The following is a 26,854-nucleotide window of genomic DNA, read 5'->3' on the forward strand; positions in this document are numbered from 1 at the left end:
CTAACTGTGATGGCCAGATTACGTGTGCAGTAGGAAACAGGCAATCGGCCATTGATTACTGTCTTCTGACAGAATGAATTTATGATAAGTTGAGCAAAATGGTCATTGATGAGGAAGGGTATAGCAGTGTAGGGAGTGACCACAAAGGCATCATTCTGAGAATGGGATATGTAGTTAGGAAAGAAGGGAGCGAGGATCGAATAATGGCCAGTCCAAATTTGAACGCTGTACGAATAACAAATGTAGTCACAAGAGTCGAGAAAAAAACTTGGCAAATAGCTTAGCAGAGAAGAAATATAGTGAGTTTCTAAGTGTAATTACGGCAGAAATAGGGAAAGAGAAGAAACACGCTTGTTGGAAAGGAAAAACAGATACCGAAAAGCTGGTGGAACAGGGAGATACAAGAAACGATCGCCGAACGACCGAAAGCATCACCAAAGCACAGACAGCCAAAAAATGCGCAGTTGCCGCAGGATGAATTAGCCAGAAAATGGGAAACATACCGGGAGAAAAGCTCAGTGCCACTCTATGAAAAAGGAAGGCCAGCGAAGTTGCGTATGTGGGCCCCTTAATGGCGAACTGAACCTCCGCCGCCTGTCGGCCCGGCATTGGACTATCTCCGGGATTTTTTTCCACACGCGGACGCAATGGTGGGGAAAGTAGCCCTCAACAGCTTCGCTGTAAAAACCTATGGTTCGAATACTGGTCGAAGCAAAGATAAAAGGTGGAAGTGAACATTGGTTGTCAGAAATATATTCGAAAAAGAAAACCGCACCTAGAATATTTTGGAACCCCATAAACTTATTAGGCGAGAGATGGAAGTCGCTTTGAAGAAGACAAGTCCACTTGTCGAAGAGTTGGCTCCTGCTTTCACCTTGTTCTCGTTTTTCTCATCGTCATAAACTTATTAGGTAGGAAGGCTGGAACAATACAACGTCATATCCGACGCCACCATGGAAACAAACCGGACGGGGACGCGACTATAAATTACGTCCGAAAAGTAACAGCCGAATCTTTCCAAGGCAATGATAAGATTGTATTTGAGGAAAAAAACAGCTTCAAAGGGAACCAGATGCAAAAGGAGCTAGTGCTGATAAATTTCAACTGGTAGAAGGCCGAAGAGGAAGTTCCCAAGTACACAGTCACAGGGCTAGACGAGGTTCCCGTTAGGCTGATCAAATAACTAGGACCAAAAAGTGAGAAAGCTCCGTTGAAAGCAGTAGAAAAAAAAACCTTAAAAGATAGACCAATCCCAGAGACTTGGCAACAAAGTAGAAAGAATTTAATTGATAAAGGTAAGGGGGCAAAAGATAGAATTCACTCGTATAAACCGTTGAGCATTACATCGGTAATATACAGGTTAGCAATTCAGGCGATAACATAAAAGCTATAAGCATGGGCAGAGAATAATGGCATATCGGGAAAACTTCAGAATGGCTTCAGAATAGGTAGCCGTTTGGATGATAACTTATTTGTTCTTATTCAGTGTATTTGAATATCAAGAATAGAAAGCCGACCGTTATATGTGGCCTTTTTAAACAGTACAGGAGCCTATGACAACGTAGACCAGAACATTTTGTGGAATATTCAGGAAGGGGAAGGCTTAGGTGACGATTGTCTACAGCTTTCGACAGAGATTTACCTAGAAAATACAGTTTGCGTTGAGTGGGAAGGGATGGAGGAACGAGGAGAAAGTTCATATCAACAAGAGACCGAGGCAGGGGTGCCCTTTATCCCCACTGCTGTTTATGATGTGCGTGGTGAGGATGGGGAGGGCGTTAGAAGGAAGTAATATCGAGTTTAATCTCTCATACAAACAGGCGGGTGCAGTAGTAGAGCAGCAGCTTCCACGTTTATTTTATGCGGACGACATTGTGTTGCTAGCTAAGAGACAAAGTGATTTGTAACGTCTGCTAATATCTGTGGACAGGAGGGCAAGAATTTAAGTTTGAAATTTAGTGTTAGAAAATCAGGTGTTTGGGCATTCTATGAAAACAGTGAACAGACAGTGGCAATAGAGTGGCAGAAAACACTTTGGGTAAGAGAATCCAAATACCTTGTTATATGGATAAACGAAGGCACTAGATATATGGAAACACAGGAAAAAAACAATAAGAGTGAAGGGGAAGAGAAATGCAGCCATAATGAAGCACAGAGCGCTATGGGGATACAGTAGGTACTAGGTACTCGGGGGTATGTGGAAAGGTGTAATGGTTCCAGTACTTACTTTTGGAAATGCAGTTGTTTGCTTTAAATCAGGGGTACAATGAGGACTCGATGGGAACCTATGGTCAGTGGGACGCCTCGCATTGGGCGCTCACGGGAAGACAACAAATGAAGCTGCAGTGTGCAGGGTGATATGGGCTGGACTACTTATGAAGTGAGTGAAGCTCACAGTAAAATTGATTATGAAGAACGACTGAGGAATATGGAAGAAAGTAAATGGGCTAGGTGAGTGTTGAGGTAGCTGTACAGGAAAAACAGTAATTCACAGTGGAGGAAAAGAACTAGGAAGCTTACCAGCAAGTATGCGGCCTCTAGATTGAGGAACACGGCAACAAAGAACGTCAAGCTGCAAGTCAGAGAGGCTGAGATAATTTTATGGGTGGCAGCAATGGAAAGAAACCCGCTATGAGTAATTACTTAAGAGGAAAAAAACGAAATCAGGAAAGGAACAATGTGTGATATGTCAAAGGGAAGCTCGTTACTTTTCTAAGCGAGATCAGTATGCCCTAGAACAGATACTTATAACGCGAGACAAAAGAAGGAATAAGAAGGAGCATGTGCTTGCTGCGGTAAAGCTAGGGGAGCGATATAGTATATTTTGTTAGAATGTGAAGATATCTACCCAGTGGATGATTTAGGCACCTATGGCCTCCTCGAAGCCCTTGGGTTCAGCGAGAGCAAGGGGAAAGTAAACATGTCTGCAGTAGGAGATTAGTATGAGGCGATAGGAAGAATCTTTAATGAAAAGTTGGGAAACAACAAACAACGGAGGCATCATCATCATCATCATCAGCAGCAGCAGCAGCAGCCTGTTTTTATGTCCACTGCCCCCCCCCCCCAGGACGAAAGGCCTCTCCCTGCGATCTCCAATTACTCCTGTCCTGCGCCAACCGATTCCAACTAGCGCCCGCGAATTTGTTAATAACCAGCTGTTCTGCCGTCCTAGATTGCGTGTCCCTTGTCTTGGTACCCATTCTGTAACCCTAATGGTCCAACGGTTATCTAACCGGCGCATTACATGACCTCCCCAGCTCCATTTTTTTTTCTCTTGATGTCAATTAGAATATCGTCTATACCCGTTTGCTCTCTCATCCAAACCGCTCTGTTTCTGTCTCTTAACGTTATGCCAATACTCGCGGACAACTTTTCTTGGCTATGAGACGAAGGCTACGGAAACAAAGCGCGCCTCTTTCCCCGCTGCTAAAAGTAGCCCCGCAGTTTTGTTTACGTTTTCTTGCGTGGGAAATAGAAAAAACAATATTTTTGTTTGTTTTTTACAGCACCTAATTTGAAACGATACGTAACATTGACCAGTCAGCTATTGGTATTTTATTGTATTTTAGTTTGGTCTTCCGAGTTTTCGCACACCCGAAACCGTCGCACGTTTTGCATACTCATCAAGCGCAAAATGGCGCCCGCCTCTTCTGGTGAGTGTTTGCCGCTTGCTGTCCCGTCAATCAACTTCCCTGAGAGGGCTGTTGACCAACTTTAGCAACAGAAGTCCGTTGAAGCACACAAAAAAAGTGTTTGCAGGTCTGCGCGGAAACCAAGCGAACCCATCTGGAAATCGCAAACTTCGGCATGTAAAAACGAGGGAGTGATCTGATTGCGGCGCCGGCTCTACCGGTGCCAGCGTCGGTTGCGCGTCCAAGTCCTAGTAGACGTCATACGGCTACTTCGGAGCTCCGACTCGGGCTGCGATGCTCGCTGTTCAGAATTTTGTACATATCGAATGTGAATAAACACTGATTCACGCCGAGTTAATGGTATCTGCATTCACTAAAGAGGTGTGCGAGGTTGGCGAAACCGAAACCGGTGCCAAGCGCGCGCGGACTACATTGCGTACGAATACAGTCATGTGCAGAAGCTCTGCCCCCGTAGCTTTCGCTTCATAGTCAAGAAAAGTCGTTCGCGAGTATAGCAATCTATGTTCCATGGCTCATTGCGCGGTCCTTATTTTGTTCTCAAGTTTCTTTGTCAGTCTCCAAATCTCTGCCCCATATGGCAGCACTGGTAAAATGCATTGATTGTACACCTTCATTTTCAATGGTAATGGCAAGCTTCCAGTCGGGAGCTGACAATGTCTGCCGTATGCATACAAAAAAAAATTTACCAGTATGGGTTCAGAAAGTTTGGTGATGGGAATTCTTCGTGTTTTTTTTTTTTTACCATAGAGAGCACATTCGGCAATATAATAACAGTAGCTTGGTGGCACAACCCACCGCCCCCGTGCCGAAGGGGATGCTGACAGCATCCATCCATCCGTCCATCCATCCATCCTACCCAATTCCTGGACTTGTTCTCTATTGAGGGCCGTAAAGATACAACGGTGCCTTTTTTTTGTCAGCACACCAATTGAGCCGTGGAGCATCGTGCCCTGTTTTCACTGTGTTACTGCCGTAACTCCTGTCATACCAAACTTGCCTAAACGGAATCTGTATACGCAACATTGGTGCAGCTTTATAGCTGGGCTGTCTAAAGGCACAATGCATGAGTTAAACTGATGACTTCGGGAATGTTCATTAAACAGAACTGCATCCGAAACTACAACGACACTAAAAGGCTGCTGTAGAACGTGTACAGCAGCAGCCCTATGAAATCTGAAACAATTTGATCTCATCTGTAATTATATATATACGAATATTGACAGAAGTTCAGGCGCACATGAGCAATTCAGAGCGCGATTTCGAGCACCCAGAGTTCAATTTATAAATTTTCTCTATTAGCGTGAAGCAACAGAGAGAGAGGAGAGAGAGAGAGAGAGAGAGAGAGAGAGAGAGAGAGAGAGAGAGAGAGATAGGAAGAAGAAAGGCAGGGAGGTTAACCAGACTGAGTCCAGTTTGCTACCCTACACGTGAGGAGGGGAATGGGGAGTGAAAGAGAGAGAGAGAACTTAGGTGTACGATGTGTCTTGTCGGGCACTCAAGTCTGTTGTCCTCAGGTAGTGAAAAAGTGCTCGAACTGCTTTCTGGGCTAATGAACTGTGAGGCCAGGCTCCCAAGATCTTCGCTTCCGTAAATGGCCTGCCGTCCAGTCTATTCAAGGCATACTGGAAGGTCTCACGTTGATTATCGAAGCGAGAAATGTGGTACAGAAGATGACTGATGGTCTCTTCACACTTGCACTTAGCGCACATTGGTGAATCCGCCATTCCAATACGATAGCTGTAGGAGTTGGTGAATGCTACTCCTACCCACAGCCGACACAGCAGTGTTGCGTGACGTCGTGAAAGGTTCACTGGTAATTTAAGTTTCAGTGATGGGTCGAGGCTGTATAAATGACTCTTAGAGTTCTGTGGTGTATGCCAGTAACCTAACGTGATGGTACGAGCAAGACTGCGAAGCTTTCTTGCAGCGTCAACTCTCGGTAAAGGTATAAGGAGTGTCGGTGAGCCAGCCTGGGCACGTCGGGCAGCGTCATCGACGAGGTGATTACCAACGACGCCACAATTTCCCGGCAGCCACTGAAATATTATATCATGTCCTCGTTCAGAAGCGCAATGGCAGGTTTCGTTGAATTGTGACACCAGCTGTTCATAATTGCCACGTCGTAAACTTCTCAAGCTCTGGAGGGCTGCTTTCCAATCACAAAATATTGCCCATTTGTTGGGCGGTTCTTTTTCAATGTATTCGACAGCAGCGCGAAGAGCGGCCAGTTCGGAACCTGTAGATGTCGTTACGTGTGAAGTCTTAAACTTGGTGACGACCGATTGAGATGGTAGAACAATGGCGCCCGTGGAATTTTCTGAGACGGAACCATCTGTGTAAACATGGATTCGGTTAGCGTATGAACAATGCAAAAGTTCTAATGTGATCTGCTTGAGAGCCGCGGTGGTCAGGCTAGCTTTCTTCACTATTCCTGGAACAGCAAGGTACACAGGAGGCTTTTCCAAGCACCACATAGGGGATAGCGTTCTTGTTGCGGGTGAGTGCCTCAAATACAAAGAGGGCCGGTTAGCCGCAATTGATATGGAGAACGCTGCCTTGGGTTTTTTCTCAGGTAAGCGAGCGAGATGGTGGTCAGGGACTCTGGATATATGGCGAACATACGCCCGGAGTGCGTCGATAGCTATATAGGTCATTATTGGGTGGTCTCTCACGGTGGCAATTGTTGCCACGGTTGAAGCATTTCGAGGTAGCCCCAGACATGTTCCAAGGGCTTGGCCTTGAATGCTCTGTAGGACATGGATGTTAGTTTTGTTAGCATTGGACAGCACTGGTGTGCTATATCGCAGGTATCCTAGGAAGAGCGTCCTGTATAGTTGAAGCATAGATGCCACGGATGTGCCTCACGTTTTACCGTTTCCTTACCGTTTTTTACCGCTTTTTTTCATTCTGTTTTACCGCTTTTTACCGTTTTTTTTTACTTTACCGTTTTAAGCGTGAAGCAAACTTTAAAAAGAAAATAGGCGTCATGAATACCAACACGCGTACATTCATACAAGTAAACAAAAAAATACCGTAAGTAGTCTACGAATACAAACACGCGTACGTTCAGTGGCGTCCGCAAGGCGTGAGAAATATAAGATGGAAAGACGCAGCCAGTGCAATGCAGGGGAGAGGTGTCACATGGTAGCACAGAGCATGCGAGGGGTCGCGGCTAGCAGAAGAGTGTTTCTGTTATTCTGTGATTGAAGTTACTGAAACTGTGTGAGATTACGAAGACTGTCATTGCATCCCTGCTTGGTTATATCACACCCACACTGTGACCTCCACTAACTTCTGCGTTCCGCAAACTGCATTCCATTGCATTCTTTGCACAGGTGCTATCTTTTGTGATTGCGGGCAAGCGTTTTTATACAAGGTCTATGCGTGAATCAAAAATAAAATGAAAGATACATAATAGTTTATATGACAAAGTGAAATAATAAACATCAACAGAAGGGCGAGGAGAACCTCTGATAAATGATGCGGCAATATACATGTAGCTTCCGAAACATGCTATATATTACATACTCTATATAACCGTTAGTAAGTGCATAAAACAGGCAGGAAAGATATTCATTGGTGCACCAAACATGTCGGCAATCTTAGAAACGTGTTGCTTGCTAGTTGGGCATGCACGTCATCCTACCTATATTTTTTGAAAGCGTGCTGAACTTGGGTATTACAAGTGACTCGCAAGCTTCTCTGTGGTAGTGAGTGGAGAATCTCGATTTCAAAATAACACCCGTAAATTGCCGAAATGGTGGCCTTATGTGTTTACATAACTGGAGAGTGGGTGTTGCGGTATTGATCGTACATGTGATTTCTGATAATTATAGCATAGCCTAAAGTGGGTTTCCGTTTGTCCGATGTATCGTGCGCTACAAATTCTGCATTCTAGGAGACATACAGCGTTACAAGTGTCGCAGTTGTAATCGCCTCGGATTTTGAATGAAAATGAAGACGTGATGCTCTTGGCAACATCATCGGTACTCAGCTTGGAGCAAAGTCTGCATCGAAGTTTTCCGCGTGGTGCGCTGCCTTTGAACTTAGCTGAGTTAATATTGGAGGACGTGACAACATATCTGAGACTGGTGGCCCGTCTGTGTGCCACCCGCAGAAGTTCAGCATCAATTTGGCGCATTTTCTCTCTATTTAAATATATGGGATAATATTTCCGGAGGATACGGTTTATGTGAGTAGTTGATGCTGAATACCTGAGGATAAGGTTGGTCCGTGATTCCGGGGAAGCTGGTTTTCTGTTGATGAACACATGACAATCAAGGCTGTCTGCTTTTTTTTTAATTGCGTCGCGGATAACAGAGGGAGCATAACGACGACGTAGTAAGTCGTTATGGAGTTCTTCGCAGTTCGATTCAAATGCCTCTTTTTGAATACATATTCGTCTAAAAAATAGCTTGGCTGTACGAGATTATTGTTTTACAATGTTTCACGTGGCTACTATCAAAATGTAATTATGGCTGCTTATCGGTTGGTTTTCTTTATTCTAATATGACAGCCTTGTTGTGCACATTTACACTAACATCCAGAAAGGTGATTGCGAAAGCGTATGGGAGAATGAGCTGGTGAATTGACTGCAGTGAAATGAGAAATGAACTTCAATAACTATTCCTCGCCGTAGGACCAGATTAGAAATGCGTAGTCTATGAACTTTTTGTAAAACATTGGTTTCACGCGCAGCTCTCAACAAATTTTGATTCCATTATAGCCATGAATATATATATATATATATATATATATATATATATATATATATATATATATATATATATATATATATATATATATGTTAGCGTAATTGGAACCTGTTTTAGTGTCCATTGAGTTGACCAAGGCTCCCGTAATGGGCCCGAAACGTATTTTTCTTTTCTTTTTTGTTTTCAACGAGTGGTCGGCACTCGATATTTCCCGCCATGAATTTTTCCGACCGGACGGTTTTCCGTAGAACCCTGGATTTCATTCATTACCGTTGACTTGGACGAAGCACTTTCCATTAAATTACAACAGCGACATTGCAACTGCAATTACAACTGCGGCACTTGTAACATTGTATACCTCCTCGAATTCACCATTTACCGCACACAATACATCAGACAAATGGAAACCCCTTTCCGGCTACGTTTTAATAATAACAAATCACATGTAAAATTTGTACCGCAGCTCCCCCGCTTCAAACATGTAAACACATAAGGCCACTATATTGAAATCCGAGTTCTCCCATCACTACGACAGAGAAGCTTGCGAGTCATTTCTAATACGCAAGTTCAGCTGGCTTTCTAGGGAAATTAATGAAAGCATTCGTAGGCTGACATGCATGCCGAATTAGCAAGAGACATGTTTCCAAGATTCCCGACATGTTTGGTGCACCAATAAAATTTTTTCGAGTTCTCTTTTTCTTCATTTACTAACGGTTATATGTGGTATATACAGGGTGACTCAACCACCATGCACCAAGATTTAAAGATGTATGCGAATGCAAATATTTTATTTAGATCAAAAGCGTAAAGGAGAAAATTGTAGAGCAACATGAAAGACTCGCGATACAGCTTTCTGTTGCTAAATAGGTGCTACATAGAAGTGTTTTTCCGAGCATGAATGAAGCCCGCAAATGCACGCAAAATTGCCGCGCGATTGGCCGCTAGAGGCACTTTGCGTGTATTCGCGGGTGTTTCAGCGAACACTTTCAATTTTTTTTTCTATTGCTTGTGGCAGGTAGCACAATTCTAGTTCTTGAGCTGGTCTACTCGAAGAGGTGGACATTACTTGCACAAAAAATTGAAATGCACAATCGACTACTTAATAAAAGTCACTAATTAAGCTTTTAACTACTGACGTTGTTGTACGTATTACAATTTTTACAAATTTTAGCAGTGGAGCAAGGCGGATCCACTTGAAACGTATTCTCAGGGCGACACCTGTTTCGAGATATTAATTCCCGCACTTTGCCGAGAAATGCATTAGCGTTAGAGTTAATTTTGTGCTACAATACGTAAAACGATGTTTTGTTAAGAAAGTAAGTGGAATGACAGTGAACTTTTACCGCAAGCGTGACGGCTCATATCTCGTAAATGGTATCATCCAGACAAGGCTTTTGAAGTGGATATGCCTTGCAGTCTCACTTGCTAGAATTTGTAAATTGCAATGTGCCATTAGGTAACTCGTTTAAAACTTGATTAGTGGATTTTTGTTAATTAGTTCATTATACATTTAATATTTTGTGCAAGTAATGCCCGCCTCTTCGAGTAGGACACCTCATGGACTAGAATTGCGCTATCTGACACAAGCAACTGAACTATCTTTTTACGTGTTCGCTGAAACACCCTGTATATAGAGTATAACGCCCATTGCTGCGGCAATGGACGTTATCAAAATGGCTAATCACGTCTGATCAGTTAAATTTCGCAGCGTTATTGTTAATACGACGGTATATTAACGCCGATGATAGGGCAACATTTTACAGTGCACATCGTAACAGCTTTTGTTCAATTAAGCCATATATATATATATATATATATATATATATATATATATATATATATATATATATATATATATATATATATATATATATATATATGTGTGTGTGTATCGTGAGCAAGGTATTCGCATCTCATCTTCCTCATCTGTACATATCATCATCATAGCCGCGGCTTTTTTGTCGTCGTAGCGCGGAATCTTCGAGAATAAAGAAGTTTCTCAGAAGTGGTGAAGGTGCTTGGTAGGTGATGGGCAACGGGAGAGAGCGTCGGCGTCTTGATGCTTCTTTCCAGACCTGTACATTATGTCGAAGTCGTACTCCTGTAAGCGAATACTTCGTACTCCTGTAAGACTGAAGAAGTACTCAGCACGATGCAGTGAGTCCAACGCGTCATCAATTCGTGGCAGGGGATAAACGTCTTTGCGTGCGATTTTGTTAAAGGCGCGGTAAACGAAGCAAGAGTGAACTGAGCCGTCCTTTTTCTGTACAAGGACCACTGGAGAAGACCAGGAACTTGAGGAAGGGCGTATTATATTCCTTTCAAGCATATCTCACACATTTTTTCCGATGGCCTTGCGTTCGGTAAGAGACACTCTATATGGACGTCGGTGAACAATGCGGGAGCCATAGGTGTGAATGCGATGAGCGGCGACAGGCGTTTTACCGAGGACGGGTGAATGGACGTCGAACAAGGCAGCGTGTTTTTCAACAAATCAAGTAGATTTCTAGTCTGAGTAGGTGAAAGGTCTGGGCTGATGGAACTTGTCAGAGGAGAGCAAGAAGAGTCGAGAGGAGGCGAAGTTGATTCTGTCGGAGCAACAGTCAAAAGAACGAAGACAACGGGTTGAGTATCAACAGCGCAAGTGATAGTTGATCCACAGGGCAACAATTGGGGGTCGGGAGTAGTGTTCAATGCAGTAACCATTGCGCACCCATCAGTGAAACGAAGAAGACTGGGAGCGATCACAATTCCTCTACAGATGAAATGCGTCCGTAAGGGCCAATGATCACGTCGCCATGTACAATCTCGGCGGAGCGAACGGCGATAATTTATTCTCCAGAGGGCCAAAGCACGTAATCTGCGGCTGTTACGAAACGGCTATGCGTATCATCTGTACAATGGCATTGCTGACTGGTGTCGGTCCGGGAAAGGAGACGCTGGCGACCGCTGATAAACGCGGGCGGAGGCGGATGACAGGAAATCCCAACGCAAATTAAGTTTGTGAGTGCACTCACGTAGCACGGCAAATACTATGCGATGACGGACGCCATTGATGGAGACACGTACTGTGCATTGCGCGATCGGGTAAATTCTGGCATTGTTTGCACCATGCAAAGGAGCGCCGCAATATGGCGTGGTTACTTTTCGTAGACAGGAGCATAAATCAGCACGAATGATAGAAATAACGGCACCAGTGTCAATAAGAGCTTCTACGCGAACACCTTCCACAAACACTAATAATAGATTCGGCGGGCGCTGTGGAGGAAGTATAGGCAGTCCAATGGATGCAGTTTCCCCTCCTAAAACTGCAGCTTGGAGTTTTCCGAGCGGAAGTCATGGGCCTGTGAGGCGGGCCGAAGTGGGGACACTGAGTGACGGCGTGGGGAAGATGAGCGGCGCCGAGATGAACGATAGGTGGAAGGCATATGTATGTGGGAGACGGTAAACGGAGCGACGAAGGTGGGTATGTCATCCGCTGATAAGTCAAAGGTGCACGGGTATCGGAGCGTTCTTGAGGAACGTAACCGCGCCTCTCGTCCTCTCGGCGCCATCGGTAGTGCCGGGAAATGTGTCCTCGGTATCCGCAGTGATACCAAAGAGGACGGATAGGACGCCAAGCAGGGTATAGGAAGGTTGAGGACGAACCTGCGCCTATACTGAAGCCACGGATGTGTGTGCAGATGGTGTGGTCCCAGGCGTGGTCGTAAGCGGAGATATCGCGGCGAAGTCGGCATATGTAGGTACAATAGGAGCACCGGTAGCGTCAGAACACATGGTACGGGGAGTATATAGACGCGAGCTCTTTAACGATTGTGCGCAGGCCGGTCGCAGAAGGGGAAGTGACGGTGCCAGAAGCACAGGAAGAGCATTGCGCGTGGAGTTCCTCACGTATGATGGTACGGATCAAAGTGCGCAGGTCCGTAGCCTCAGGGAGGCGACCGTCATGCGTATTGCTGTGATCGCGAAGAGATTGCAGTTCTTCAAGGTGTTGGCACACGGTGATGAGATCGGGCACGCTGGTATGGTTCTGTGCAGCCAGGGCGTTGAAGCCACTATTGTTGATTCCCTTGATTATGTGACGGATGCGGTCGCTTCCAGACATAGCGGAGTTTACACGCCGGCACAGGGCGAGGACATCTTCAATGTCAAACATGTAAGACTCCCCGGAAAATTGAACATGCTGGGCGAGCTTCTGTTTCGCGATCTCAGTGCGAATAGCAGGAACAGCAAAAATAGCACGAAATTTCTGTGTGAAATTGGTCTCAGGATATATATATATATATATATATATATATATTCTGAGAGCGATTGCTGTTCCTTTTTGGTGTTCCTGCTATTCGCACTGAGGGGGAGGGGAGGTATTCGCACTGAATGTGTGTGGGGGGGGGAGTAACTTCTCGAGCGAGTCAGCAGTTGCAAGTACAATACAGGAAATCAATGACTAAATCATTACTTGCTGTACTATTTCATTGTTAATTTACATTCTAATTGTTCTTTCAGAGAGGTGTACTTCTCATAGCTACAGTTGAGAACAAAAAGATAGTTTGCATTAAAAAAGTGCAATGAGAGAAAACGCTCGCTTACCGAGCATTTGGTGCCCGCTAGGGAACCTCAGGTGGTCTAAATTAATCCGGAGTCCCCCAATACGGCGTGGCACACAGTCATATCGAGGTTTTGGCGCGTAAAACCCCACAATTTAATTATTTGTACTCGCCCATCTTGATTCGCAGCGTAGCTGACTAGAGGAATGTCATACCATTAAAATTGTCTTTCTCTCTCTCTCTTTCTCTCTCTCCGATAGTACAGCCTGTAACGTGTGTCTCTTCTCTCCCGGACCACAGTTTGCACCAAAGAACGCTGCGAGGCGTCCTGCAAGGCCAAACATTCTGCCAAGCGCAACATGACATCGACGTGCGACCAGTACACCTGTCGGTGCACGTGGGCGGAGTGTGAGTGTGTACACAGCTTCGGCCGTCGGCTGCGCGAACAGCCGCTCGGGAACGTGTTTTTTTGTTGTTGTTGTTGTTGTTGTTGTCATCCCGCTGCAGGGTCTCGTGCACCGCGTGTTCGGATTGCCGCTCTTTTGTAAGATCATAATTACGATTTGGCACTCGGTTTCGCTTTCAATTAACTCGCTGCGGCCATCATGATCGGGCGGTGGCCGACCTTCTGCTTATGGCAGTTACCGCCACGAAATGAGAGCACCGTCACGATTTGAGGGGAGGGGGAGGGGGGCGCCACTTGGTTTCTAGAACGTACTTTCACTCGACACTCCACCTCGACCAATGAGAGTGGATGACAGCGCCACTCCTAAACTGAAGCGGCCACCTGCGCTTAAAGAGATGCTATAAAGAAGAATAAAACGATCTGCATTATTAAATTAGCAGATTACATTTTTTACAATAGCAAGAAAGCCACTCTGGGCGTATAAGAAGAGGCTTGCTAAGCCAGCAGACATGCCGCCTTTAATCTCTCCCGCCAGTTCGCCGTGACGTCATGGATTTTGAGTGCGTCTGTTCGGGCCTAGTTAATTTCTTATCGGTAATGGTGCACCGCATTAAAGTGTCTTAAAAGAGAGAAAGGATCAACTTAGCGAGCTTCAAGAACTTTGTCTGAGGCACAACGACTCAAGCACAAAGAAAGATACATCTAAAGTGGTGACGTCACACTGACGTACCGGCGCTGAGCTAACGGCCAAAGATTCAAAAAATAAATGTCTGGCCTTCATTTTCTCTATTAGCAATCATCATATGACGGCGAAATTTATGAAAATTGAATTTTGAAATACTCCTTTTTCGGTGTAATCTCATCTGGTGTTTCTCGTTGGCGCCCCCGTTCAGTCACACTACAAAGCAATTCCTGAACGAAAAGTTGTGCAGCTCGACGCCCTCGGCGTCCGCTCAAATGCGACGGAGTTGAGATGTGTTTCTCAACAAACTTCTCCTCGTAAGAATCTCCGTGGAGAGTTGTCGAAGGTCGGTCGCGGAGTGGCGCTGTGTTCCACACGGTGGAGACGAGCGGAATGGATTCGAAACGACAATTATTTAGGTAATACAGGGGTAAACGTTACCTAAACAAACTGAAGTGCTAAATGTAGCTTTCAATTCGGAGGCGCCGACAGCGTATGCAGAAAGGTGCCATGAAAAGAACGTACAAACCATTCTTCCGTGCACGTGTGGCTTCGTTAAACCGGCCTTTGATCCGTCGTCGAAGGTCTTAACCGAGCCAAAAGGTAGTCTGGCCACAGCGACGATCGAGAAGCAAAGAACAATATATCTGCTTCTTGAATGTTTGTGTCGAGTCAAAGACCGCGGTATACTAGGAGCGTTACGCAACTCCAACCCTGGTTACAAAAAAAAAAAAAAAAAAAGATCAAGTGGCATGTCGCCCGTACAGAGCAGTAAGTAGCACCGTACTGCTACTGCTTGTAAATATATATATATATATATATATACATATATATATATATATATATATATATATATATATATATATATATATATATATATATATATACATATATATATATATATATAGGGTGTTCCCCATAACTTGAGCCAAGAATTAGAAAATTATTAACTCAGACAATTTTTGTTGTTTTCCTCATAACTCACTAATTCATTAAGTTTCATTACCCAACTTTTTAATTATTGGCTGACGACCCCAAGTATGATACGCAGATGATTTGTAAAGCACTTTCAGAAACCACCGATCGAGTTGTTTCCTTTACAATACGTCTCACGTAGTCCTTTCCCTGTTTCAATGAAAGCCCGCGAAATATGAAAAAAGCCCAGTGACGGAGCGTTTGCGCAGTGGTATTGTGCTGCTCTCAAGCGTGCGTTCAGTGAACCAGGTCGGCTGCATCGTGACTGGCGACGGTGAAGCGACAGGGCGTTCTTTATCTCATCGGCAGCGCTAGGCCAGCAGCTTGCATTTTCGCCTTCAGCTGACGGGAGCCGACCTTGTTCACCGAACGCACGCACGAGAGCAGCACGATGCCACTGCGCAAGCGCTCCGCCGCGTGGCTTTTTTCATATTTCGCGGGCTTTCTTTGAAACACCGAAAGAAGGACTACGTGAGACGTATTGTAAAGGAAACAACTCGATCGGTGGTTTCTGAAGGTGCTCTACAAATCTGCGTATCGTATTTGGGATCCTCAGCCAATAATTCAGAGGCTGGGTAATTAAACCTAATTAATTAGTGAGTTATGATGAAAAGAAAAAAATTGTCTGAGTTGCTATAGGCTATTGCAAATAGCATACCTTCGGTTCAATTCGCTTCCGACGCGTCGTTCATTTTTAAATTCCTGGCTCAAGTTATGTGAGACACCTTGTATATGTACTGAGCGTCCTTCGTTTCCGGGTTGTATATCTTTTGTAATTCGAGGGGCGAAATGCAGGCCGGTCCTTGTTTGAGTATTTCGCGAAAGCGAGGCATATAACATATTCATGTATTATCAATATATGATATCTTGACCACTCGCACACGAAAGGTGGCCAGCGTTGATTAATTCACTAATTCATTAATTTTTAACACCCATAGCTGAGCGACTACCCTTGTCGCTTGCTTTCCTCCCTCGCCTTCACGACGCAAGTACCGTCCTCGCCTCACCCTCACGTTGAAAATTTTCACCGCCACCCCCTCAACCGTATCCTCAACTATAAAATTACCCGCCCTTGCTCACCCTCACGTTGAAAGGGCTACCATCCTTCCTTTCCGTTTTCTACAATTTCAGATAAACCATTTGCTCTATACCCGCGAGCTTAGTTTGCACCACTTATTGTGTGAGGCCATTCCTATTGTTAAAGCGTATCACGCCGCTTTGCTTTTACGTGCTTCACCATAGGTGGCAAAATAAACGGAGCACACTCAGACTCACTCACAAATTATATTTTTTGCGTTGAGCTCACTCGGACTCAGACTTCTCAGCCGGAATCACTCGGACTCACTCAGTCAGACCCAGAAAGGTCTTCTTGGCCCACAGATCTCAAAAACTCAGACTTTTTCTTGAATTGAACATATCAATGACAAAAACACCTTCATACCAGGCTAACCTATAGGGCATGCGGAGTAGTTAAAAGCGCTAATAATTTAGAAACGCGTATGCACCAGAGTCGTTACCGTACAAGAAATTTCTTTATTTCTTGTCGATCACAATGTCTTCTAAGAACCAAATAAGTATGGCGTTCAATCTTGGCAGTGCTGGATTAATTTCGCCTAAACATAAAATATGCAAAGGAGTTCTTTAACGAATACGCAAATGTTTATTTTTTTTTGTGCATGCGTGAGTGCGTGTGGTACGAACACGCTTTCTTTTTCAATTGCGCATGCGAATTTTTGTCAGTTCGGGATAAATCACAGTCCTTTCTAGCACTGTACTAAATGTAGGCTTGCCTCGTAAACAAATGCTTTCCCTGCTAAAGTTGTGCGCAAAGGAGCTCAACTGTACGTAATGCCACTTGTCCACGATTTATTATAGAACCGCAGGAGGTCCAGCTCGTTGTAATGCTTTTTGAGGTGTCGGACGTACACACTATAGGCGCTGAGAATTTGTGAACTCCTGTTTGGTCCACAAAATCAGCCGTAGTTCTGCCCATGACAATATACATGTACCGTAATTGCAGATGCGCAATTCCAACAGTGACCCTGCCAACAGCCATATTTGCTGTCATTTGCGCCGAAAGCGAGCATCAAACACAGAGAATGGAAAAGATCTAAGAGGGAGCGTCACGTGATGATCTTAAAGCATAGTCATAAATCTATTTTTAAAAAGGCTAATGGGAAATAGGGCCTCACCCACGTGATGCGAAAGCAAACATTTTTATCCGCTGAGTACCTGGAATGGAGAGCACGCGAAGAGGTCGCCACTAAAGCCTACCACGTACCATAAGTGGTATAATGGTTATAAAGAGAGATAAGGTGTATCTCACTATCGCTTTTGAATATACTCACGGAACACTGCGACAAACAACTGAAAAGTTTTAGCCACCGACTTCAGAACACAGCTCTGACACCGGATAAGATGAGAGATTTAGAAAATTAGCAGGAATTACAGTGTAGAAAATTAGTTCAAAAACAGAGGAATAAAGCGAACTGTGATAAAAAAATAACCTTACATGCAAGCAGCCACCTCACGTCAACAAGAGGGAGCTCGAATTCAGAAATACCAGACGCGGCTGAAGTTTCCACAAAATTAAATGAGTCTAATGTTGCAGACATTTCAAAAACATTAAGTAGGGAAGGAATCGGCGTACATAGCAAAGGCCTAAACTTTTGTCACACCAACAACGCAATAAATGAATTCGAGCTTCACAAGGACCTTTCGGAATTTTCCCGACGAATGCGTATCAGACGTTTTTTCGCAGATACAAACGCACCAGACACCGGGAAGACACCACTTAAAGCCCAATCCACTAGGAATTCGGAACCAGAAGAAACCGTAGAACTCGACCTATATCTTAAAACTGTCACTAAAGAAATTATAAGTGAATCCAAGACAGGTAAGCGACCTAAAAACATAACTTCATCAAAGAGTCGTTTCATTTCAAATCTTAGTAGCCGAAACGACATTGTCATCAAGGAAGTAGATAAGGGTGGAAGTATAGTTATTTGGCCAATAGATAAGTACAAGCACGAGCCTTTCAGACAGCTAAACAACCCTGAACATTACGGTAAGCTAGACGATGATCCGACTTTACCATATACACATTGAGAATTACCAAGAGGCTGAAATTACTTTTGGCTGATGAATTGATAACGCCGTCAGATTTCAGATTTTTTTAACCAAGCAACAACACTGCAGAGTGATTCTAACTCCTTCCCAAAATTCATTATATTCCACTCACTCAACTATACACCACTAATATCCCAGGGCGTCCGATAGTATCAAGCAACAACAACAACCCGACAGAGAGCCCCTCTACATTTCTTGACCACTTCCTTGGTGACTTTCCCAAAACACTTCCGTCATTTGTACGAAATACTCCCCACCTCCTGAGAATTATGGAGGACATTAACACTAAAAGCACACTACAGCAAAAACATAATTCTCACAACACTAGAGGGGGAGCGACAAATCGCAATTGTGGCGCAGAACCGCGTATTCCCGTGCTTCTTCTTTCTTTATGCACTCGCTTGATATATCCAGTATCATATTGCTGTCGACGCAGTGAATTAGCGATGTTTTTCTTCGTGTTTTGATCTTACATTTATTACCGACATATTACTGGCATTTTTTTCTTCATCTTGATGTTTCTTTTAGTTCATATGTCAACAAACGCTATCAGTTCCCGAAAATCCTCATACTCCAATTTTGTCGTTATAATTCGATGAAGAAAATGTAAATTTCAGGACGTTTACTTCCCGTAAAGGAGTGCGCTCACCGGTGGTGATCAGTTAAAAAGAAAAAAAAAAATCTTGGAGTGGCTTCAAAAAGCAGCCGTCAATCCTCCCACTCTCTTTGTCGCTGTCGGTGGCCACAGCATACAATAGGTTTAGCGGCAGCTAGCATCAGAAGCCATTTTTTTACGTCAGTCAGTTAAATGTGGACTTAGACTTCCTGCCAGCGCACTTCAAAACTTTAGGCTTTAAACCCACCACGCATACTGAGTGACTTTCCTGTACTTCAGCAATATGAATCCCATTTTCCTAATTTACACATCATCACCGCACCCTCCCTTGTCCTCACCTCACAATGTCTGCCCTACTGCATCTCACCCTCACCAATGTTCCCGAAGGCGATCCTCACCTCACTACGTGAGGGCAGATAAGGGTTAGGAAGGCCCTCGTGAGGTTGCCCGTCTGGTAACACCTGCATTTGTGATTATCCATTACGAGCGGATGAACTTCGGGGAGCCATCGTGTTAAACAGATTTGCAGAAATTTTGTTTAGGGTGTAAAAATTGTTCTAATCGGGTTTTACTCGGAAACGAAGGACCCTAATTAAACTTTATAGGCCTCATTTCTGAACAAACAGTATAATCCTATATACAGGGTGTCTCCATCATCATTTAAAAAAGCGAGCTTTTAAAAAATGAATTATTTTACGCGAAGAAACCCTCGGGTTTTCTTCGTCTCATTCAAATAGCTAATTATAGCAAATTGCGAAACTTCTTGCTTACTGCCCTCATTGTGAAGGTGTCAGGAAGTTGTAGAGAAATATATTAAACACCTAAAAGGGATTCAGCAAGATACGCGTGCATATAGTTTCCTGCTGAAAAAGAACTGCCGCTATACATAAGCAGTATAGTTTGATCAGTGCTAATCAGAAGAGATCTTCACAAGAACAGCAGTTTCGATATACCCGTTTCCAAAATCTGCCACCAAATGCGTTGCCCATCTACCTAGCTTTATCCCGCCATACGCGACGAAAGCTGTTCCGGGAAAAATAAGTCAGTTCGACGCCAATATATTTCATAAAGCACTTGATGACGGCCGTCTCGAGATTAGCGCTAAATCACTGAAAGTTTTGCTCTATGGGTACGCCTTGATCATTTCCCGCCTTCGATACCGGAATAATTTTAGCAGTTCGTTCCTTATCTATTAGTCGTAAATGAAAACGAAACTGGATTTAATATCATTAGAAATAAGATATGTAAACAACCATATTTTAACTTCATTCTCATTTCCCGATTTGAAGAGACAAAAATTTGAAAACCCGTGTGTTCGGTAAGTTTGCTGCCGGATAGATATCTATACCAACTTCGGTATTCAATGGAAACGCATGATGGGAAAACAATATTTTTAAGAATTTTTCATCAGTATCGTTTCGCTATTTCCAAATGCAGCAAATTCCGAACAGAAAGAACGCCACGCATTCTTCGCACGCTACAATCTTCTTGCCGCGCCACAAGTCGTTTCGACATAGTTTCTTTTGTAGTTGTCTTATGGTAGTCTGCATGTCTAAGAAAAAAATTAAAACGTTAGTGCAGACCCTTGGTCTCTTAGGATTCGTGGACATTGTCAGAAAGTCTCTGTTTTTAAGGTGACGTGTGGCGAGATAATTATAAAGGTATAACTGCGAAGGATCAACGAGCGAACGCGGAGCGCACGGAGCGGGGGATGAAAAACGGCTACAGCGAAGAGGGCGCGAGGAGGAAAGCGCAGGAGGAGGCTACACTGAAAGCATGACGTGGAAAGCGGAGGAGGAGAGTATGGAGAAAGGGTGAGGATGAAAGCAGAGTGCCGCACGAGACTACAAGATGGCGCTACAGTAGCGTGCACAGTAGCATACCGATACCATACAGGTTGTCCCACATAATTTGGCCCAAAGTTTTTTTTTTTTATATATAAATACCTTGGTATATGGATAAACGAAGGTAATGGCTATATGGAAACACAGGAAAAAACAACAACAGTGAAGGGGAAGAGAAATTCAGCCATAATGAAGCACAGAGCGCTATGGGGATACAATAGGTACGAGGTGCTCCGAGGTATGTGGAAAGTTATAATGTTTCCAGGGCTTACTTTTGGAAATTCGGTTGTTTGCTTTAAATCAAGGGTACAATCAGGACTCCATGGGAACCAAAGGTCAGTGGGACGCCTCGCATTGGGCGCTCACGGGAAGGCCACAAATGAAGCTGTGCAGGGTGATATGGGCTGGACTAATTTTGAAGCGAGGGAAGCTCGCAGTAAAATTGATTATGAAGAACGACTCAGGAATATGGAAGAAAGTATGTGGGCTGGGAGAGTGTTGAGGTATCTGTACAGGAAAAACATTGATTCACAGTGGAGGAAAAGTACTAGGAAGCATACCAGCAAATATGCAGCCTGTAGGGTGGGCAACACAGCAACAAAGAACGTCAAGCGGCAAATCAGAGAGGCTGAGATAATTTAGGGGTGGCAGCAATGGAAGAGAAACCTCCCATGAGTAACTACTTAAGAGGAAAAAACGAAATCGGGAAAGAAACAATTTATGATAACTCAAAGGGAAGCTCATTACTTTTCTTAGCGAGATCGGGATACCTCAGAACACGCACCTATAGAGCGAGATATAAGAAGGAAGAAGAAGCATGTGATTGCTGCGGTAAAGCTAGGGAAACGATGGAGCATGGTTTAATAGAATGTGAAGTTATCTGTCCAGCGGTCGATTTCCACTCGAAGAACAATTTACACCCTTTGGCGTGCCCCTTCTGCCACACAACAATAATCGTCATTTGCCCTGATGCGTTTCCTTTCTTTAACGCTGCAAGCCCGGAATTTTCCAGTAACGAACGGCACGCGCGTTAGCAGAAGGGGCACTCAAAAGGGTGTAAACTGTTCTATGTTGATAACGCGCGTGCCGTTCGTTACTGGAAAGTTGCGGGCTCGCAGCGTTAAAGAAAGGAAACGCATCAAGGCAGATGACCATTATCGTTGTGTGGCAGACGGGGCACGCCAAAAGGTGTAAACTGTTCTTAGAGTATACACCACTGGGCTCCTTGAAGCCCTTGGGTTCAGCGAGAGCAGGAGAAAATTAAACATGTCCGCAATAGAGATTAGTAAAAGGCGATCGGAAGATTGGTGGAAGAAAAGTTGGGAAACAAGAAAAAACGGAGACATACAAAAGCAAAGTTTGCAATAGGGGATCAGAAAATTTGGTTCTGGGAGTTCATAGTGTTTTTCTCTCTTTTTTTTTTTGTTTTTAACCTATGTAGGACATTAAGCAGTATAATAGCAAGAGCTTGGTGGCGCAACCCACCGCCCCGTTCCGAAGGGGACGCTCATAACATCCATCCATCCAGTAATGCGCCGATGACGTCATTACTAAGGCATGCGGTGAGCGCTGGGCGAACGCGTCCACCAATACCATAGAGGTTGTCCCACATAACTTGAGGCAAAGATTTAAAAATGAAAGGCACTCCGGACCCGAGTTGAACCGAATGCATAATGTTTGGCACTGGCCTATAGTTACTCAGGCAATTTTTTTTTATTTTCCCCTGAACTATCGGATTAGTTATGTTTAATTAATTAACTTTTTAAGTATTGGCTGCAGGCCCCAGGTGTGATAAGCAAAGTTGTAGAGCACCTTGAGAAACTTCTCAATAGATTGTCTCCAACACGACATGTTTCACGCGGTCCTTTTTTCCACGTTCCAAAGAAAGCCCGCGAAATATGAAAAAATGCCACGTGATGGGGCGCTCGCGCACTGTTATTGTTCTGCTCTCAAGCGTGCGATGGATGAACAAGGTCATCTGCACCGAGACAGGCCCGCGACAAGGCGTTATGCCAGGCGCGGGTATCTGGGCATCCGGCTCTTATCGCATGAAGGTGGAAATGCATGCTGCCTTGTTCATGCATACTTTGTTCATCCATCGCAGGCTTGAGAGAGGCACAATTACAGTGAGCAAGCACCCCGTCACGTGGTATTTTTTTTCATATTTCGCGGCCTTTCTTTGGAACACGGAAAAAAAAGACCACGTGAGATATATCGTGAGACAATTTATTGAGAGGTTTCTCAAGGTGCTCTACAACCTTGCGTATCAAAGTTGGGGTCTGCAGCCAATACATAAAAGGTTGAATAATTAAACGTAACTAATCCGTTAGTTAAGGGGAAAATAAAGAAATAGCCTGTGTAACTCTAGGCCAGTGCCAAACATTATGCATTCGGTTCAACTCGCGTCTGGAGTGCCTTTCATTTTTAAAATTTTGGCTCAAGTTATACGGGACAACCGGTATTGGAAACAAATTGCTGACGTGTTCTTCAGACTCCCATCGCATGCGCTAGTTCGCCAGCGCCGCCGCCGCTAGAGGACGCACATGAGAATGCGCTCCGAGCGAGAAACGCATTCACACTTTCTGAGCAATGAGCGACGCAACCGGTGGAATGCAAAACACCTGACGAGCTGCGCTCAAATTTCGCATTAGGGAGCATCGTAATCGCCGGTGAATCTTTTTTTGATAAAGATATGTATGAGGAGCACCTTGCATTGCAAATCGCCTTTTAATAGGCAAACACTACCGGTCTTTTGGTTCCTGTCTAGTATGCACCCCGGACGTATGTAAGGCACTTTGCACTGAAAAGTACAAAGCAAAGGACAACCTGCAATGGTCATGCAAGGAGTACTTCTGCATCTGCTCGTGGAAGAAAGGTGAGAAACCCTTTCTGCCTGCAGCTTTATCTGCCGTATCGGCCGTCATCAATCCGCCTTGTTTTCTCATACGAACTGCGCTTTCACTATTCTATGCAATTCTTATAGAGTGCCGCCATCTTAGGAGGTTGACGCTGCCGCTTTATATACATGTAACAACCAAATGCGCGGTACTAGAGATTCGACTACTATGCATGGCCGTGCGGGCGCGTTCGGTGTTTCGTGGCCGTGTTAGTAGGACGTCACTGCGCCAAGGGAACTGAGAGATTGTTCGTGTACCAGTCCAAGATGGCGCAGACTCCAGAAAACGCGGCGAAAAGCGTTTGTACATGTCTGCCGCGGATTAACTGGCGTGACATCGATCGTGTAGAGTTGTCTTTCGACCAACTGAACACGACCCTTGTAAAAAGGGCCTTCCACGCGGCAACGTAGCATGCGATTCCGCTTGACGAATTTTATTATTTTTGTTATTATTTTGTCTCTTTTTTTCGCGGTCGCCGGTGAGCAGTTTCCGACAAGAAGCGCTCGTTATTTCATTCGTACACGCAGAAAGTAGAAATTTGCGGTTTAGGAAATTTACCTTGTTTCAAGAAAGTGTAGCACCTGTCTGGTGGTCCTAGCTGGCATATAAAAACAAACCCTGGGCCAGCAATCGTGATGTGATCGCATAAATGGGTGGGTGAGGACTTACGGGAACAACCGAGCTGTCATCGGTCCCTTGCCGCTGTAAATTTAGAGTCCTGCACGGCAGCAGTGCAGCAGCTGAATGGTTGTTGTTGTTGTTTTTGTTGTTGTTGTTGTTGTTGCTGCTGCTGCTGCTGCAGGCGGCACCATTTTTACCTTGCTGGAATAAATTTAAAGCGTATTTTAAAGTCCCGTTTTAAACTTAACAAGCCACAAGTACGCTACTTCGTCTTCCGCCCCACTTTCGCGCGAAAGTGGGACGCGTCGGCAGTCACTGCGCAGATGACTTCGTATCGCAAACAACCGCTACACCGGACTACTGTAGCTGTTTCCGCACCTCTTTCGTGCGAAATGCAGAAAAGCAGTGAATACAGACCTGAAGGCTGCATTGTTGTAATTTCTGTCGTATTATACTTTTAAGGGAGCGTCTCCTAAGCGAATCGTTCTGTTAGCTTAGCCGTATAAGCGGCTTTACGAATCCTGATGTCTCACCATCACGAACCTGAATATGCTCAGCGGCCGTCACAGCCAGCGGATGCGTATACGGCTGCCGCTTGTTTGCACCCTTGCAGCGTTTTTTTTTATGGGTTCAATTTCATGCTTTAGAGTCGGTAGCCTGGGTAATTGATACTTTCGACGTGCCTCAAAGCCTGTGCGCGCAGACGTGCATACATGCGTGCGTGCCAGTCATGCAAAAAAGCCCTCTTCGGAGCTGGCTTTCCCAGAATAGGAGACTCTGGTGAGCAGCCCGCTTTCGTATAATCGCCGTTCATCTTTAGAGCGACAACATCCTGACAGCAGCGGTAATCTCAGAGTGCGCAGTACCCGCCGCGCGCGTGCGGAACGCTAGTCGAAAGTGCAATTGCGATTCTGCGGCATATGGAAAGCAATCGTGAGAGTGCTAACATGGGCCAGAGAGTTCTTACAGGCAGGCATATACATCTAATTAAGGCACTGGACGAATGCGCTGGGCGATGGGGTATCATGCTCATCAACACCTGTTGGCTACATCCTGTCCATTCTGTCGATGGGGATGTGAAAAAATCTGCGTTTTGTTATTATAATTTTTTTTGATACAGAAAATAATAAAAGGAGGAGGAGGAGTACGTGCACCTTTTGGATGAAAATGTCGTTTGCAGATCGATGGCTCGAGCTGGAATAGAAAAAAAAAAAAAACATGGGTACCTGGAATTCACGAAACTTCTCTTACGTAACTGCCGTCCGTGATATCGCCATTGTCGTGGGTACCGTGATGTTATTGAGCCAGTCGCTATCACTATGATACGAGATAAAAGTTTGCAGCCAATGATAAAGCGCTATTACTAAATTTAGGGTTCGATGAACGTTTGTCTGGTCGGCGATGATCATGACACACTTGAGTAAAACACATGGACACCGACCGGTCAGTGTCCGTGTTATTACACAACTGTGCCACGAACACTTACGTGCGAGAAGTTTTGTGAACATGGTCCTCGGAAGGCGACTTTACTGCAAACGGTGTCAATTCCCTATCAAGGAGCTTTTAAACTTGACTAGCGCTTCTTTCTGACCCTCATGGTCTCTCGAGTGTACGACTAAGGCCCGCATAATGTCAGTTACCGCCGTAGCAGGGCAATATCGCCTAGAGTTGTGGTTACCAAAGCAATGTGCTCTATATACTTGTTTTTGTTCATTCCTTCCTAGGAGCGTAAATGGATCCACCGGCAAATTACCAAAGAAAATCATCGCAACCATGCTATGACGCCCATTTCTATAGTAACAAAGGAGCAAAATTAAGCCCACTAGTTACAATAAATTCACTGGTGACACAGAAAAAAGTGATTATATGTCTCGTCGATCAGACGCTCGGACGCGTCAAGTCGGTTTTACAAATGTTTCATGATTCTTTAACGCATCCTACATGCGTGAGCTTCTCGTGGCTAAACTGCACTTTACGGTTAAGTGACATGTGCGACAGCCCTGCCTGCCTGCATTAGGAGCGCGCCCCTGCATCGATGGCAAACAATTCAATGGCGTCCGCAGCTTCTGCGGTAATCTGCTTTGGTTCAGAAATAAAATAGTCCAATTTTTTTTCTTTCCTCCATGCCGCAATCCCTGTATTGAGATGCGTAGTCGAAGTTACGTCACAGTTCTTCACAGCAGCGTCTTCATGGAAGGTCCAGCCGACTTCTCGTCTGCCGAGCTGGATCCGCGGTGATAGTTACGGCGTCGGCACAAAAGAGCGCATGAACCTCGACACCGACTCCGATGGTCATCGTACACGGCTCCAGTTCGTACGCGCCACGCTACCCGCGACGCTTTTACGAGAAAGCCCCTCCGATGCCGAAGTGGTCCACGAGTTAGAACCGACTGTGGCCGACTCTCGAACAGCTAGCAGTTCGAGCTCACATACAATGGTGGCTCTGGAGTGCGTATCTGCCTTGCGAGGCATCTTAATCAGTACCCGTGCGTGCGAACATAGGTATATACGCATATATAGAGACAGCTAGGACAAGAGACCCTCTCGACTGAAGCTAGTTTAGCAGATCTCATGGAGGAATCATCAGGCATTGCCTGAGATATCAGTGGCCTTAGTGAGGTTATATGGGAAAATTTTTGAGGCTTACACAGTGCTTACTAATGGCCACGTCGTCTGCTGGCTGCATAAGTCTTTCAGATAAGAAAGAATACCGAGTCGGAATTGTAATTCATAAGGACATAGCGGGCAACATTGATTATTTCTACAGCATTA

General features: G+C 44.7%; 1 protein-coding gene across 2 annotated transcripts in view; it reads left to right on the top strand.

Moving 5' to 3' along the window:
* Positions 1–25,940, top strand: part of LOC129381329 (uncharacterized) — a 50,531-nt gene extending 24,591 nt beyond the window's left edge. For both annotated transcript variants that reach the window (XM_072285501.1, XM_055064074.2), the window contains exons 3-5: positions 13,213–13,320; positions 23,332–23,439; positions 25,807–25,940. In XM_072285501.1, coding sequence (XP_072141602.1) covers positions 13,213–13,320; positions 23,332–23,439; positions 25,807–25,814 — 224 coding nt within the window. In that variant the 3' untranslated portion in view covers positions 25,815–25,940. The remainder of the gene's footprint in view (positions 1–13,212; positions 13,321–23,331; positions 23,440–25,806) is intronic.
* The last annotated feature ends 914 nt before the right edge of the window (positions 25,941–26,854 follow it).

Source organism: Dermacentor andersoni, chromosome 1, assembly GCF_023375885.2.
Source record: "Dermacentor andersoni chromosome 1, qqDerAnde1_hic_scaffold, whole genome shotgun sequence".
In the NCBI taxonomy this organism is placed as follows: domain Eukaryota; kingdom Metazoa; phylum Arthropoda; class Arachnida; order Ixodida; family Ixodidae; genus Dermacentor; species Dermacentor andersoni.